Source organism: Sphaerodactylus townsendi, linkage group LG10 (assembly GCF_021028975.2).
Source record: "Sphaerodactylus townsendi isolate TG3544 linkage group LG10, MPM_Stown_v2.3, whole genome shotgun sequence".
In the NCBI taxonomy this organism is placed as follows: Eukaryota; Metazoa; Chordata; class Lepidosauria; order Squamata; family Sphaerodactylidae; genus Sphaerodactylus; species Sphaerodactylus townsendi.
The window spans coordinates 1,915,897-1,931,528 of NC_059434.1; the positions used below are offsets into that span (position 1 = coordinate 1,915,897).

General features: G+C 59.8%; 1 protein-coding gene across 1 annotated transcript; it reads right to left on the bottom strand.

Annotated features, from left to right (window-relative positions):
* Positions 1-10,841: 10,841 nt before the first annotated feature.
* HMX1 (H6 family homeobox 1) lies at positions 10,842-14,262 on the bottom strand. The gene is made up of 2 exons (XM_048510243.1): positions 13,684-14,262; positions 10,842-12,720 (listed from the first exon to the last, which is right to left on the bottom strand). Exons 1-2 carry the CDS (start codon positions 14,003-14,005, stop codon positions 12,125-12,127), a joined length of 918 nt encoding a protein of 305 aa, XP_048366200.1. The 5' UTR covers positions 14,006-14,262; the 3' UTR covers positions 10,842-12,124.
* Positions 14,263-15,632: the final 1,370 nt, after the last annotated feature.

A 15,632-nucleotide genomic window follows, 5' to 3' on the forward strand; every position in this document is an offset into this window, starting at 1 on the left:
CCAGGCCAGTTAATTTGTGGGTGTTGACATCCTTCACTATTAACCCTCTGTTTTCCTCCTCCTCCTCTCCCCCTTTATTGTTATAAAAAAGTTAAATACAAAACTTTAAATCAGCTTAGCTAACACTTGTTCTCTTAATCTTATAGCTAAGACAAGAAATTTAGCTACTGTATTAGTGACAATTGGGTTAAAATCAGCCAATAAATAGATCACAATTCTCCTCTGTTCTCAATTAAACTGTTCCGGATTACTGCAGAAATTTTCAGCTTTTAAAAAAAATCTGGCATCTAATGTATAAACAAGAATAATTATACTAATTGTACTGACACATTTGGTAATAATTCCAAGGTTTAAAATCTTATGTGAGATGCTCCTATTTCCTTAAGATAAAACCAGCTGATGATACAGAATAGTAATGAATCATCTTTCACACTCTGGCAATTGTATACGCTAGAAATGAACTCCTGGAAAAAGAGAAACAATTTTGAAACAGGTTGTGATGGGTTTTCCAGGCTGTGTGGCCGTGGTCTGGTAGATCTTATTCCACAGCCCGGAAAACCCACCACAACCAGTTGAATCCGGTTGTGACAGCCTTCGACAATACAATTTTGAAACAATCCTCATCACCAGATTGCAGGTCATAGGAAGCAGTGATATTCACTGGAAGCACTTTGTACCATCTGCTTGAGTGCGTCATATTGCAAGGTGGGAGAGATGGACATTTGCTGAATGTCTGCTGACACAGCTTAGAACCTGTACAGAGTTGATGCTGAGGCATCGTTGCTTTCAGTCCTGCCCATTCAGTGTGGTCAGGCAATTGCAGTTGGGTTTGTTTGTTTGTTTGTTTGTTTGTTTGTTTGTTTGTTTGTTTGTTTGTTTGTTTGTTTGTTTGTTTGTGGAATTTTTATCAAGCCCTTCTTCTTCCAGAGAGCTCCGACATGGTGAGCCCCAGTCTTTCTGTTAAACATTGGCTAGCCCAAAATATTCAAAGTGATCTTAAATCAGTATTATCTCTATCAGACATAATGACTGTGAATAGATGGCCATTTGTTCCAAGGCTAGAATGTTAAAACAAGTATTTCACTGAAGTTGGTTCAAAAATTTGGCAAATGCAATTCTTAGAGCTTATATGCAGCTGATGAATCAATCAGATAAATAATACATTGATCCTGACAGTTGACTGGGGTCATGAATAAATATCATAAAAGGGCAATAATAAATTATCATTATTCATCAAGCCCACTCAGGTAGAAATGGGTGGTGAAATTTAAACCTAGCACAGCCATTTGTTCATTTGGCAACACAAACTGTAGCCTCTGTATACCTTTCAAGCAAAAATAAATAGGAATTAGGTAATATTTGAAATTTGTTCCTTAAAATCATACTTAAAATAAATTATTGTTTTAATGTATTTTAATTAAAGCACCTTTGGCCAGAAACTTCAACTGCGGAGTTGCTATAATACCGGAGGTGATTTCTTCATAAAATTGATTATCTAAACATTGTCTTAAAACTATGTCATTATTTTACTGTGCAGCATTTATTAATTGTGTCAAATCATGAAAAAATATACAGAATTCCAAACAGATGGAAGCTCCATTCAGCCTGTCTCTGGAGACCAGACCTGTGAGTTTTACTCTTCAATGGCAAATTGAGTGGAGATTTGGGGACAACAGTTTATGAGGCACCCCATGAAAAGAAAGGGGGGGTTACAAAGAAGGTTCAATAAACAATAAAAATGTCAGTTTATTTGACCAAGCCCACAGCAGTGATAAAATCTTTCAGGTGAAAAAAAGGACTCTCTCAGTCCCACCTGCCTCACAAGGTGTCTGTTGTGGGGAGGGAAAGGGAAGGCCACTGAAAACCCTTTGAGACACTCCATGGTAGACTGCTTTGATATCTGCACCCATCAAAGCAATCAGATCTCAAGTGTTTGAAGTTCAAATGCTGATGAAATATTTCACAGTCAGAGTGTGATTTTTAATCAAAATTCTAAAGGCAAAATCTGAAATTTATGGAAATGTTAATTTTGCAACTATTGCTCTAAGCTTTATGGCGCATGGCCACCGGACCTGTAACATAATCCAGATGTAAATGTACCAGGGTGCAAATATTTTTAAAACTGCAAAAAAAATTTCCACATTTTACTATCAGATTCCCCTTCCTCAGTTACAGATGTCCACAAATGTGTGCGAGAGGAAGAACGGGTTTATACCATCAAATGTGGGGGATTCCAGCATCCAGTTCTTCACCAGCCAGGCAAACCTGAAATCTCTCTCTCTCTCTCTTTTTCTGTTTTCACAAAGTGTGACATACAAATCATTACTGAAGTTATAACATGTAAGTGAGGTGAAGTGAAGGGACCGGGTGGGCTTTTTTGATTTTGTTTCTTTAGGGCTCAGGCCGCCCTGTTACGTCTTTCTCCTTTTATAATAGTTCCAAGTGAGTTGAAACCAACTCGGGCTTTTTAAATCTTGAGGGACATCCTCAGAGAAGCCCCTTTCTGTCCACGTGGCTCTTCCTGGAAGTGGACCTCCGGAACCTGATGGTGGGGGGGGGGGGGTTGCAGAAGGGCGCCTGGGAGCACCCTCTGGCTTTGGGAAAGGATATACATTTGCTCTGCCCCTTGACCCTCACTCAGGCAGAGGGACAGCCGTCCCTCAAATTCTCTATAGCTGAGCATTTATGGGCACATTTTGTATTTTTAAATTATTAATCTGTTTTGAGTCATGCTCCCAGTCATCCCGTGACACGCCTTGTTCCCCTTTCGTTCCTGTCGCCCCCTCCCTGACAATTGAACGAATAAATGGAAATGGAGAAGTTCCAAATCGTTGCACTTGGCTGTGAGAGGATGCCTGAAGCGGCGTGTTTGGACCCCTCAGAGCCGCAGTTGGTCTTGCACGCATCTGCCCAGAGGTCGGCGGCCGTGGTCGAGGCTCGCAAAATTCTGTCGAGACGGAGGGCGGGCGGGACGTTTTCTTCCTCTTCCCAAAAACTGGACCTCGGGAGCCCCCAATGGAGCCGCGGGGTGGGACTAGGGTCATTTAGGAGGAGCAGATCCCAATACCGGGCGGCTCCCTCCTTCCCTTCCGGTTTGGATTCCAGCAACCACAAACCCCTCATTTGGGGCCAAGCAGAGCAGATCGCCAGTGCCGGGAGGGATTCTTCGTCGCAATTCCCCAGCAGGATCGCGAAGGCTGCTGTCCGCAGCAGAAAGGCCGGGCGGCGGCGGTGGCGGCGAGCGAGGCGACGGGGACGCGCCAGGCCGGCCGGAGGGGCGCAGGCGGCGCGCTCATTTCGCAGCCTCCGGCCAGCATTCCTTTTGCCCCTTTTGCCCCGGCGACACGCCGCGGATTCACGCCCGCCCCCCGCCCCTCCCAGGGGCCCCCGAGGATGGCCGGCAGTGCCAGCGGCGCTCGAAAAACAAACCACGCAAGAAAACGGCGGACCTGATTCCCACCAGGCGAGGGAGACGCCACGCGGCCATTCGGGCCGGGGACTGGGTCGGGCACCCGACGAAGACGGCGTTTCGTCCTTGCAGCCGTCAAACACATTTGACAAACGTGGGGGCCGGCGGCAAGAAAGCCACTCCCCCCCACCCCCCACCCCCGCGCCAAGGTCTGCTCTGGACCGGCGTTCTTTGTCTGGAGCGGCACTTTCGCCAGACGCGATCCATTTGGCGAGCGAGCCGGTGTCTTTCGGGTCCGGAGAGACCTCTAAAGGCCGCGCCCCTGAAGGACGGCGCCCGCGACCCGCGGCAACCTCCCTCCCCCCGCCCCCGGGCAGGTCAGGACCCGGAGAGCTGCTGCTTGCCGGCCTCGGGAGGGCTGCCAGCGGCCGGGTCCTACTGCGGGGCGCTGGGGTCGGAGCGCGGAGGCCGGGGGGACACCGGGCCCTTCTCTCGCCTGTCCGCGCGTCCTCCAGCCGGGTTGCACCAAACCCAGGCCCCGCGCGCCGCAGCCCGTCCCACTGCGTTCAGCGCGATCCTCGAAGCCCTTGGTGGGGAGCAGCCCCTTCGGCGAGGCGTGCGGAGGGGCCTGGCTGAACGGGACGGCCTCCCTTTCACACCTAGGAAAAGGCCACGGAGGGCTTCACCCACCAGGACGGGTCTCCAAGCCCAAGAGGCTCCACGACACTGCGCCAGAGCCCCGGGGAGCCCTTCGCTGCCCGCTCGACCCTGGCCGCCGCCTGGCGATGACACCTGGCCAGGGAAAGGGGGGGCAAGGGAGGCCGCCTGGTCCCGTGAAGCCAGGGAGGGGCGGGGATCGAGGCCCACCTGCCTTCAGCGTCAGATCAAGGACGGGCTGAGGCCAGGCGGACGGCTGCGGGTCTAGCGCTGCTCCCGTCGAGGGCCGACGGCGGGCGGAGAAGCTGCGCCTGGGAGCCGGCGGCGGGCTGCTTGCCTGACCCATCCTAGCGCGGGGCTCGCACAGCAGGCGGTGCTGGGGGCCTCCTGGGCGGGGTGGGAGGAGGCCTCAGCCGAGGCGGGGCGGGGGACGACGGAGGAGGTCCCGGCCTGAGCAGCACCGCCCACACGCCGGGAAGCGGCTGAGCCCTCGCCTCCTCCGGCCCCTCAACCTCCCGAGGGGGCGGGGCAGGGCAGGGCAGGTGTCCTGGGCCAAGCAGGGGCCAGGGAGAGCACAGGGGAGAACCGCGGCTCCTTCAGGGCTGCAGGGCCGCCTTTCTTCCCACGCCGCCAGGGATTGTCCGGAGGCCGGACCCCCCCTACCCGAAGGGCGGGGGCAGACAAAATGCTCTCCCTCCGGCCTCTGCAGAACTGGAGCGGGGGGGGGGGCGCCGACTCCTCCCCGGGGGACACAGGCCCAGCCCCCTCCAGGCTTTCCTGGGCGGTTGGGCGAGCGAGCGAGCGATCAATGGCGCGATCGATGGGGCGGGGCCGCCTGTGGCGCTGAGTGCCGCTTAGGCAGACAGCCTGAGCACCTCGGGGCGGGGCGGGGCGGGGCGGAGGGGGGGGGGTACACAGAGGTGCAGGAAGGATCCGGTGCCAGCCGCTCCTCGCCCCAAGAGGGGCCTGAAGGGGGGGGGGGAGCGCCAAGGCGCCTTTCAAGGCCCTGCGAGAGAGCAAGGCGCGGGGATTGGTGCCCAGCCGTGAACACCGGGAAAAGTCTGAGACCCCTGCACTGCGCACCTCGGCGGGCCACGGGTCCAGGATCTCCCTCCCCCCTCCCGGGTTCCACAAGTCCGGGGTGGCTATTGGAGGGGGGCGCTGGCTGGCCCACACAGGGCTGCCTGTTGTACTGGTTAAGCTGGATTTGTGTGCTCCCTGCTCCATATGAAGCCTGCTGGGTGACCTTGGGCCAGCCCCAGTTCCCAGCCCCACCTGCAGCCGCACAAGAAGGTGTCGGGGTGGGGGGTGGGGGGGGAGGAGCTGGCCAGCCGCTTTGAAGCTCCTGGCAGGAGCAAACGGCAGCAAATAAATCCGTCCTCCGCTCTGCTCTTCTCTGCTTCCCGGAGCTCCGGCGCGACTTCCTCCTCCTCCTCCTCCTCCTCCGATCGCCGTTCCTGAACTGGGCCAGGTCGACCCCGCAGGTCTTCCCTGCTCCTCCTTTGCCACGGGATTTAGCCGCTTCCCCCCCGCCCCAGGAAAGAGGGGTCCAAATGTACTTAAAGCAACATGCAAAAGAAGAGTTGAGCCGCGCGGCTTCGGGAGTCCTGGGCGACCCCCGAGTCGGTCGTAGGTTGCGAGTCTGGGTTGTGTCTGCGGCACGTTTCAGCTGAATGCACAGGTCGACTTCTGGCTCCAACCGAGCCGGGCCTTTGGGGCTGGGCGAGCGAGCGAGCGAGCGAGACGGAGCGGGATCCCCAGGCCTGGCAGGGGCGCGTGCCCGAGTCGTAAAGCGCAAAAGTTCGTGTTTCGTGGCTGCTCCCAACAGAAGGCGTTTGCAGCTGCGGGGGGCGGGGTGGGGGGTTCTGGGCTGGGCGGCGCTGGTCCGGTAGCCCCGACCCGACCCCGCAACAGCCTTCCGCAGCAGCATCGGAGGCATTTCCCCTTTGGGGGGCGACCTGGCGAGTTTGGCCCGGGGGCGCAGTCTCTGCCCTGGCAGCTCTGGAGGCGGAAGTCTGCCTGGAGCTGGGGGGGGGGGGGTTCTGGTGCTGTTGCCCCACCCAGCCCAGCAGCAGCGCCACAAGACCAGGCGCTTGGCCTCGGGCTTTGACCCGTGCTAGGCTGCACCGCCCCCCCCCCTCCTGCGCTCCTGACCCACGAAAGAAAAGGCTTCCACTGCCCCCGCCCGCAGCTCCTTCCGTGCGGGAGGGCCGACTGCCGGCGGTTGGGCCCAAATCAATTTCAAGCGAACCGGGGAACGGGGGGTGGGGGTGGCAGTGCCACCAACCTCGTCTAGCCTCCCTCCGACCCCGCGGAAGCATCCGCAGAGGTCTGACGCTGAACTGCTGTGGGGGGCGGGGGGGAAGAGCCAGGCGCATCGCAGGCACAAACGCTTTACGGATCGGCCTGGCCCTCCCCCGAAGTCCGCTGCCCATTTCTCGGCCGTGGTGTGGCGGGTTTCCTCTGCCCAACGGAACTGGGGCTCCAGCCAGCGCACCCACTCAGCACCCTCGGGGCGGCTCAGCACGATCCTGGCGCTGTGGCTGCGGGCGGTCGCTTAAGCCGGACGCCTCCATTAGTGGGGTGGGGGAGGGGGTGTTAGCGCCCTGCAGCTTTTGTGCGCAGGTGCGATGGGGGGTGTTTTGGAGCAGAGCCGCTCAGCCCCGCTTCTGCGGAAGAATGTGAACTGAATTGGCAGCATGGGCGGTGTGGTGGGGGGGGGGGTCAAGGCCTTGAGAAGCCAACCTCGCCCCCCCCCCCCAGCCCCCGTGCAGGTGCGGGAAGAAGCCAGGCGGAGCTTCCCCTCGGGGCTGGCTGGGCTGGGGCAGCGCTGCCTCTTTGCGGGGTCCACCCCAGCCCCTGCTTGCCATGGCGGCGCCGGGTGGGGGTGAGGGTAACCCCTCCCTCTCCCCCGTTAAAGCCGGGCACTTGCGTAGCCCGCCCTGACTGCAGTCTCAAGCCATTGATCTGAAAGGGCGTCGAGCGGAGTTCCGGCTTTCGCCTGGCCCCGCCATTCTGTGGAGAGTTGGCAAGTGTCTGCCACAACTCCGTTTAAAAAGGGATAACTGTTTGTATGTAAACAAGTTGCTGTAGTCGCTGTTTATGACCTGCTCTATTGATCAGCTATTGGTCAGGCAACAGCCACTGCTGACATGTCAGTGAGCACCTGCATCTGAAGTTGTAAAGTTAACGCTGCCTCTTTGTTTGAGCAGACGGAGCGCCCCAGCCCCAGCAGACCGCAGAACAGGGACCAAGGGGTCACCAGACCTCCCGCAGTGTAGACAGGATTTATTTTATCTCCTTGCAACCCTCCATTTATAGTTAGTAAACTCATATATAAAAAGCAACTGAGAATCTGTCTGTTCTCTGCTAATTGTAGCCTGCCTGCCTGCCTGCCTGCCATCAGAGTAGAACAGAAGAGAAAGATTCTCAGTTGCTTTTTATAAATGAGTGTACTAACTGTAAATGGAGGGTCAGGTAAAGATATCTATATTCTCCCTCTGGCAGCCTGGCCAGCTCTTCCTCCCTCCTTGTGATGACTGAGTGGTCCAAGGCAGCCGCTGCTTAGGCACTGAAGGAGTCCACCGGGGAATGAGCTCGGTGGTGCCGCCTTGAAGGAAAGGCAGCAGCTCCTGAGCGGAGGAGGAGCAACACCCCTGGGCCAGCTCAGAAAGTCTGGGTAGAAAGAAATGCGGGGGGGGGGGCTCCTGTCCGGCCCGAAATGGACTGTTGGGCAGGGCGGCCCCACGAGAGACCACCGAGCCCTTCTTGCGCCCCCGCCCTGCTTGGAGGAAAAAGTTTACTAACTATAAAGGGTGGGTTACATGGAGATAAAATTATGTTTGTTTACACCTTGGTATCTGTTCTTCTGTCTCCTGGTTCTGGTGCTGGTGTGCCCTGTCTGCTCCTGTGCCGCCCCCCCCCCCCCAAATTGCAGGCTGCGATGGTTCCGGGAGAGCGCGTCTGTGCAGGGCCCGCTCCCTGTCGCATTGCCAGCTGCTTGGGGAATGAATGAATGGACCCCCCCCCCCCGCCGCCTTGTCACAGTCCTGCTCCAGGCGGCTGACAAGCAACACAAGCCCAGCCCCCCAGCCCCCCTCCCAGCACCCACTGGACGGGCTCCACTGGATTTCCTACTGCGGAAACTTCACCAAACCTGGATAGTATCATCAGGAGAGTCTCTTACTAATACCACCAAGGTTTTGTGAAGTTTGGTTTAGGGGGTCTAAAGTTATGGACTCCCAAAGGGGGTCCTCCATCCCCATTGTTTCCAATGGGAGCTAATAGAAGATGGGAGCTACACATTTGAGGGCTCATAACTTTGGGCCCCCTGAACCAAACTTCACCAAAACTGGGAGGTATCATCAGGAGAGTTTCCTACTGATACCACCCAGGTTTTGTGAAGTTTGGTCCAGGGGCCCAAAACTATGGACTCCCAAAGGGGGTGCCCCATCACCCATTGTTTCCAATGGGAGCTAACAGAAGATGGGGGCTACACCTTTGAGGGTCGATAACTTTGGACCCCCTGAACCAAACTTCACCAAACCTGGGTAGTATCATTAGGAGAGTCTCTTAAAGATACCCTGAAAGTTTGATGCTGCTAGCTTAACAATTGCACCCCTGACAGCAGGCACCCCCAAAATTTCCCCAGATTTTCCTTTTAAATCCCCCCTCCTTTTGCCATGGATTTAAAGGGAGAATCTGAGGTCCCCAGTTGAAACATTGAAAGTGATGCTGTTTCAGGGTGGGGGGAAATCAACCCCTAAATAGCATCACCCTTTTCAATCATTGTCTTAAAACTGGGAAACCCTAGATTCTCCTTTTAAAGGTGGATTTAAAAGTGCAGAATCTGGACTCCTATTTTAAAATACCATTGAAAAACAATGAGGCTGTTTGGGAATGGATTCCAGCATCACTTGTTTAAACTAGGGAACTCAGATTCTACTTTTCAAATCCACCTTAAAGGAGAGAATCTGGGACTCCCTTGTTTAGAAATACTCATTAGAAATAAAGAGGCTGTTTGGGGAGTGGGATTCCAGCATCACTTGAGGTTTAAACTAGGGGAGCCCAGATTCTAGCTTTTGCAAATCCACCTAAAGGGGAGAATCTGGACTCCTAGTTTTAAATACCCATTGAAAATATGAAGGGCTGTTTGGGGTGGATTCCAGCATCCACTGAAATTTTGCAAACTAGGGGAGCCCAGATTCTACTTTAAATCCACCTAAAGGGAGAATCTGGACTCCCTAGTTTTGAAATGCCATTGGAAAAGCCTGTGGCTGTTTGGCAGGAGTGGATTCAGTATATCACTTGTTTAAACTAGGGAGCCCAGATTCTCCTTTTAAATCCACCTTAAAGGGAGAATCTGGACTCCCTAGTTTAAATACCATTGAAAATGAGGCTGTTTGGGGGTGGATTCCAGCATCACTTGTTTAAACTAGGGAGCCCAGATTCTCCTTTTAAATCCACCTTAAAGGGAGAATCTGGGGTTCCCAGTTTAAATAACATTGAAAGTGATGCAGTTTCCCCCAATTGGGGGACTGGATACAACACCATAAAATGTTTTCATAGCAGTAATAAAACATTTTGAAAGCATATTGAAATGTTTTTTTAAAAATATTTCTGCTGTGTGGCATGGCCCATTGCTGTGTTCACATTTGTGAGTTGGGGCATGTTCTATAATGTGATGGTGACTTTGAAATGACCAGGTGTAAAAAATCATTGCTTGGTCACAGTGGGGGAGGGCAGCTGCCCATGCTGCCAAACTCCAGTTTGCCTAGATATGCCACTGGATGTAGCTACAAGGGGGCTGAAGGTGGGGTGCGCATTGCACAGGGCACCCGCCTGGGCACCTCCCTGTGCTCGCCTCTGCCCCCACCTGCAAAGGCCCTGTGGAGGGAGGGAGACAGATCCTGGCAGGAGCCCCCAAGCCTGGGCAGGACGAGCCGCGTCCCCGTCCCTCCCCGTGCGCCCGGTCCAGGCGAGGCTGCGGCCCGCTGGAGAAGGCCGGGGGAGAGTGGGAAGCTGAAGCTCCGGGAGAGGGAGGGGCGACTGGGCGGGTCCCATCGGCCCCTCCCGCCTCGCTAAGCCAGCCGCCAAGTGGGTGGGTGGGTGGGCGTTTAAAAATCAGCAAACCTGAACAATATTGTCCAAGGCTTTCATGGCCGGAATCACTGGGGTGCTGTGTGGTTTCTGGGCTGCATGGCCGTGTTCTAGCAGCAGGCATTTGTGGCTGGCATGGAAGATGCCATCCTCTGAAGATGCCAGCCACAGATGCAGGCGTGTCACGAACACGGCCAGGCAGCCCGGGAACCACACAGCACCCTACTGAACAATATTTATTAAAAGAGCCAGGATGCCTTCTTGTAAAACAACAGGAGACATTTAACCACCCGCCCCCGGCGTGTGTCTGCAGCCGGTCTTGGCCCTGCGGGAGACTCCGGGCGCTGACCTGCCCCCCCCCCCCGCCAGGCCTTCTCCTTAGGCGGAGGGCCCGCCGGAAAGCCTCCGAAGGCACCTGGGCAGGGCCCACCCCCAACTATTCGGGCCCAAGCCTGGTCGACTGGACCTCCGGCCAGTGCCAGGCCTCGGAACTAAAAAAGCTGCGTGTGTCAATCCGTGTAGCCAGAGGTAGTGATAGAGTGATGGGTGGGTTTTAGCGAAACGCGCCTTTAAAAAAAAAAAGGAAAGAAGAAACCAATAGTCCGTATCAAGCTGAAGGGATTTCCGGAAGTAGCAAGGGCCCCGCCCCCAAAAGACACACGGGCGGACTGTTTAATTAAGTTCTCTGCATAGATCATGTTGGGATAAAACGTGTCGTCTCAGGAGCGGCGGAACCGCGTACAAACCAGACCTGCCCAAACATAAATTAAGCAATAAAACAGAAAATTAAAAACAAAAACAAACGAAAAAACGACCCTCCCCCCTCGAACCCAGGCCAGGCCACTCAGAGCGAACCTCACCCAGCAAACAGGCAGAAATCCGTCGGGATATCACGACAAGGTGAAGGATCAAAGCCGATCTCTCCAGGCAGATCCCTGCGAGACCCCGCCTGCCAGCCCCCTCTCTCGGCCTCCTTTCCTTTCAGCTCCCTTTTTAACAAAAGCCGCCGCCGCCCCCCCCCCCCCGGAGGATTAATTTGGGACCCGGTGATGTTACTGTCAACCGCGCTGAGCCAAAACGAGGAAAGGCGGTTCCTGCAGGAAAGGCGGGCGGCACCTGCTTGACACAGCCTGACCTGCCCGGCCAAAGTCTTCCGAGGGGTCCACCCGCGCTTCACTGCAACCCGAACTGGGACCCCGCGAGGCGTTACGCAGAGCGACGCTCCCTTGCGGGCTGGCTGAGGCCTGGGAGGTGCGGCGGAAAACGGTGAGAAAATCGCTGGCTCCGTCCGTGCCCCGGGCCGGGCGTGCTGCGCGGTGGGGCGAGGGAGACGCGCTCGTTGGCCTTTGCAAGCCTTGCGGAGGGAAAAAGCACAGCGAACAACTCGGGAACGGCCCGGCATCCATTCTCTCTCCTTCGCCACACGAGCGCGGCCCAGACGCAGCCCTTGGCCCGGCGGCCAATCCGGCCCTCTTTGGGGGAACGCAGCGCCCGCCGACGCCCCGCTTCCCGGGAGGGGGACCTTCGCAGCAGGCCCGCCAAGCCAAGCCCCGCAGCAGGCCCGAACTTGGCCTCCACGCTGGCGAGCCCGCGGCGAGGCCAGGAAGCCGGCGGCGGCGGCGGCGGCAGGGGTTAGGGGCACGACCTTCCCTGTCTCCCTTTGACGTGCCCCGTTGGGGGGGGGGGAAGGGGCGGGAAAAATGTCTCCAGGACAAAATACATTCTTCTCTTGCTCGGCACCGTCGAGGCTCTCGGCTCCGGGAATGCGCGGGCGGACCACGGTGCTGCCGCAGGCGCGTCTCCGGGCGCATCGGAGGAGGACGCTGAGACCTGGCGGGGCTGGCCAAGGGGGTCGTCTCCCTCCTTGCTCCCGCTGCCGGCCGCCCTCCCCCCAACTAGCCAGGCAGCCCCTTGAGCGCAGTCCGGTCCCCGGCTCGTGATCACACCAGGGGCGCGTGATCACACCAGGCCGCTCATCTGCGCGCGCAGGAAGGGCGCCGTCGGGGCCGCCGCTGCGGAGGAGAAGGAGGCCAGCGGCAGCAGGAGTAAGAGAGGGCCCGCAGCAGCGAAGGCGTGGGACTGGGGCCAGAAGGGCTGCAGGTAAGCTTGCACCGAGCAGGGCGCTGCAGTGGAAGGCGAAGTTCTCGTCGGTGAAAGAATGGGCGCGACACCCAGGCGCTGGGCCGGCTGGGCGAGGTGCGCGGCGGCCTCCAGGTCTGCGGCCAGCTGCCGCTTCCACTTGTTGCGCCGGTTCTGGAACCAGATCTTGACCTGCGTCTCCGTGAGGTGCAGCGAGGCTGCCAGGCCGGCGCGCTCGGCGCTGCTCAGGTAGCGCTTCACGTCGAAGGTGGACTCCAGCTGGAAGACCTGGCTGCGGCTGAAGACCGTGCGCGTCTTCTTCTTGCGCCCGGCCGCCGCCGCCGCCGCACTCGACCGCGCCTCGACTCGCTCCTCAGTCGCCGCCGCGCTGCCCGCCGCCTCTTCTCGCCGCCCTGCGGGGCTCCGGGCCGCGCCGGCCGCCACCTCAGGGGACTCCGGAGAATCTCTGTCGCTGGCTGCGGAGGGAGGCAAAGCGAGAGGGAGCATGAGCAGCCGGGGTGACGCCGGGGCTCCAAGCCCGCCTTCGAACGCCCCTGGACGGGCAGACGCCCTCCCCACCCACTGACTGGGCCCCCAGAGCCCCCCCCCCCGCGGAACGGGCGGCTGCTCCGGCCACGCTCCTCAGCTTCCCCACCTGCAGGAAAAAAACACTGGTACCTTTACTTCAACTCCGCGGAACGGGGCAGCTGCTCAGCCCCAGCCCCCTCAGCTTCCCGCCGCAATGGAAAAGCCGCAGAGCACAGCGCATGACCCCCCCCCCCCCCCCGAACCTCCGCTCCGGAATCCCCGCTCCAAATGGCCCACTCGAGTTTTATTCGGAGTTCGGTATCCAAGCCAAGGTGCCTTCGGGGAGCGGCCCCCGAATCCTCCCCCCAGCCCGTGAGACCGACCGGTCCGGCCGGACTTCGGCTTCAGTCCCAGGGCTAAGAGGCGGAGCAGGGCCACCTCCTCCCGCAAGAAACACGCGCGCCCGTTCTTCTCAGAGTCCCGACCTGCCAGCCCGCCCCCCCCCCCCCCCCCCTGCCTGAGTGGCGGCGGCGGGCATTGGCCTGCAAGAAAGGGGAGCGGAGAGCCGCAGCCGCCACTAGGCACCCGGCCGCGGCTGTCGCGCCTCCTTGGGGGTCGGGGGAGAGGCCAGAGGCGCGGGGCTTCCTTTGTTTCCGGCACAGGCCGCCTTCGGGGCCGCCGCTCCCCCCGCCAGGCTGCCTGCCGCCCCCTTGACTAGGCGCCTGGAGGGGGCGGGGGATTCCAGCCCGATTCCCAGCGACAACGGCCTGGTAGCCCAGGCTGAAAGAACCCCTGGGATTGGAGGGGCGCGCTGCTTGTTTGGGGGGCCTGGGGGGGGGGTCGGCTGTTCGGAGAGCTGGGAGGACTCGTCGGGGCCGTCGGGGGAGAGGGCGGGGGGAGGGCGGACTTACTCTCCGGGCTGGCGCATCCGATGAAGGCCACGTGCGCCCCTCGGTACCAGTCCAGGGCGCTTTCTCGGAGCGGGTAGCCGGGCGGGCCGAGGTCCAGGCGGGCGGCGCGGCACTGGCAGCAGGCGAAGGCGCATGGGCTGGCGGCCGGTGTGCCCGTGCTCCGCCTCTCCCGGGGCCCGTCGGCAGCGACGTCCGCCTTGCGCTCCTCGCCGCCGCTGCCGCCGCCGCCGCCTTTGGCTTCGGCGCCCAGCAGGTTGGCGATGAAGAAGGAGGAGACGCGCGCCGAGGCAGAGCGCTGGCTGAAGGGCGCCTCGTCGGGCATGTTGGTGGCCGGGCGCCCGGCGGGCTGCTGCGCGGGGCCTGCAGCGCCTCCCCTCCGCCGGGACCCCTCCCCGCCTGCCCGCGCCCAATCGCCCCACTCCGCCCCGAAGCCCACGGGAGGAAAGGAAGATGTCGGGCGGGCCGGCGGGTTACAAGCCCGCAGCCACGAGCGGATTGGACGAGCCGCGCGCAAATGGGATGCGCGGAGAGGGGCGCACCGAGCAGGGGCGCGCGCCTGAGCAAGGCGGCGCGCGCTCCCGGGCCCCGCCGCTGCGTCGCCGTCCAGCCACTGTATTTAGGTCAATTGGGGAGCAAATCACAAGGCAGGAGGGGGGGCTCGCTGGCTGCCACTGGGGCCAAAGGAGGCCGGCCGGAACCCGCAGCTCCCATTGGTCAACTCGGAGCCAAGGGCGGGCCAGCCGACCAATCCCAGCCTCCGCCATGGAAAGATGCCAACCGTGTGAAGGGTGCGCTTCACCCAGCCCCCTCCCCCGCCGTCGGAGAGCCCCCTCTCCGGCGCGCGCTGCCTGCTGCCCTCCAGCGCCCCGACCCGGACCCTACCGGGCCCGTCCCGCGCGGACCGGAGGGGGGGGGCGCCTTTGCCGGGATTCCCAGCAGCCCAGCCAGAGCCCAGGCCATCGCCCGCAGCTCTCCGGAGGGTCTGCGGCTTCCCCCGCGACTTCAGTCCCCGAAGCTGGCCGAGACGCTGGGAACCGGAGCCCCAGGGGCAGGAGGGGGAGAGCCAGAGGCGCCCCAGAACCCCCTCCGGCCCTCGCAGGCAACGCCACGAAGCGGGACAGGCCTGGAGATCTCCTGCCGGGTCAGCAGTCGCCAGGCAGGCAGCGCAGCAGAAGAAGCGGCCCTGGGGATCAGGACCCCTTTCTGGGAGCGCCCGCCCCTGCCGCGAAAAAGGAACTCTGGGGACCGGCTGGTGGCTCCGGTGCGGCGCCTGGCTAAAGGGGGTAGGTGGGCCCTCCGCTTCTCCCCCCCCCCTCCAGCCTAGACTTTGCTCAGAGGCGTCCTACGACCCCGCGGGGGGGGCAGCACCTCGCTCCCTCCCACAAGGAGAGAGAGAGAAAGAGGGAGGGAGGGAGGGAGGGAGGGAGAGAGAGAGAGCGCGCCCTTGGCTGGGCTGTCTCGGGGGCTCCGCATGCGAGTCGGCCGGGGACTCCGTGGGCTGGAGAAGGCGGCCATCTGGCCCTGGGAGCGGTTCCCCAGACCCCCCCCCCCGGTCTATTTCTCCCACGAGGAAGGAGCCGCGGGTGGCGCTTCCACGGACGGCAGGGGCTTGGCGGGAGCTGCTGGACCCGGATCCCAGCTGGTGGCCTGCCCGGCAGCGCGCGCTTGGACTGGACCGGAGGGTCTCGTAGGCGTCGCGGCGGGAATGACGGCAAAAGGACCCGATCCATCGACTAGGCTGCGCGGTTTGCTTGCTTCGCGTGCGCGTGTTTAAAGAAAGGACTCCAGTCAGCGCAGCCAACGGAGGCGAGACCGTGGAGAGAAAGAGACAGAAGCGGAAGGACAGAAGCAGCCCCCGGCTGGCCCCCCCGGCCCTCCCGTCCCACGCGCAGTGGAGGGCCGCGTTTGCGCCGCCTCAGTCTGGGCCCTGCCGGCTGCGGCGGGGGAAA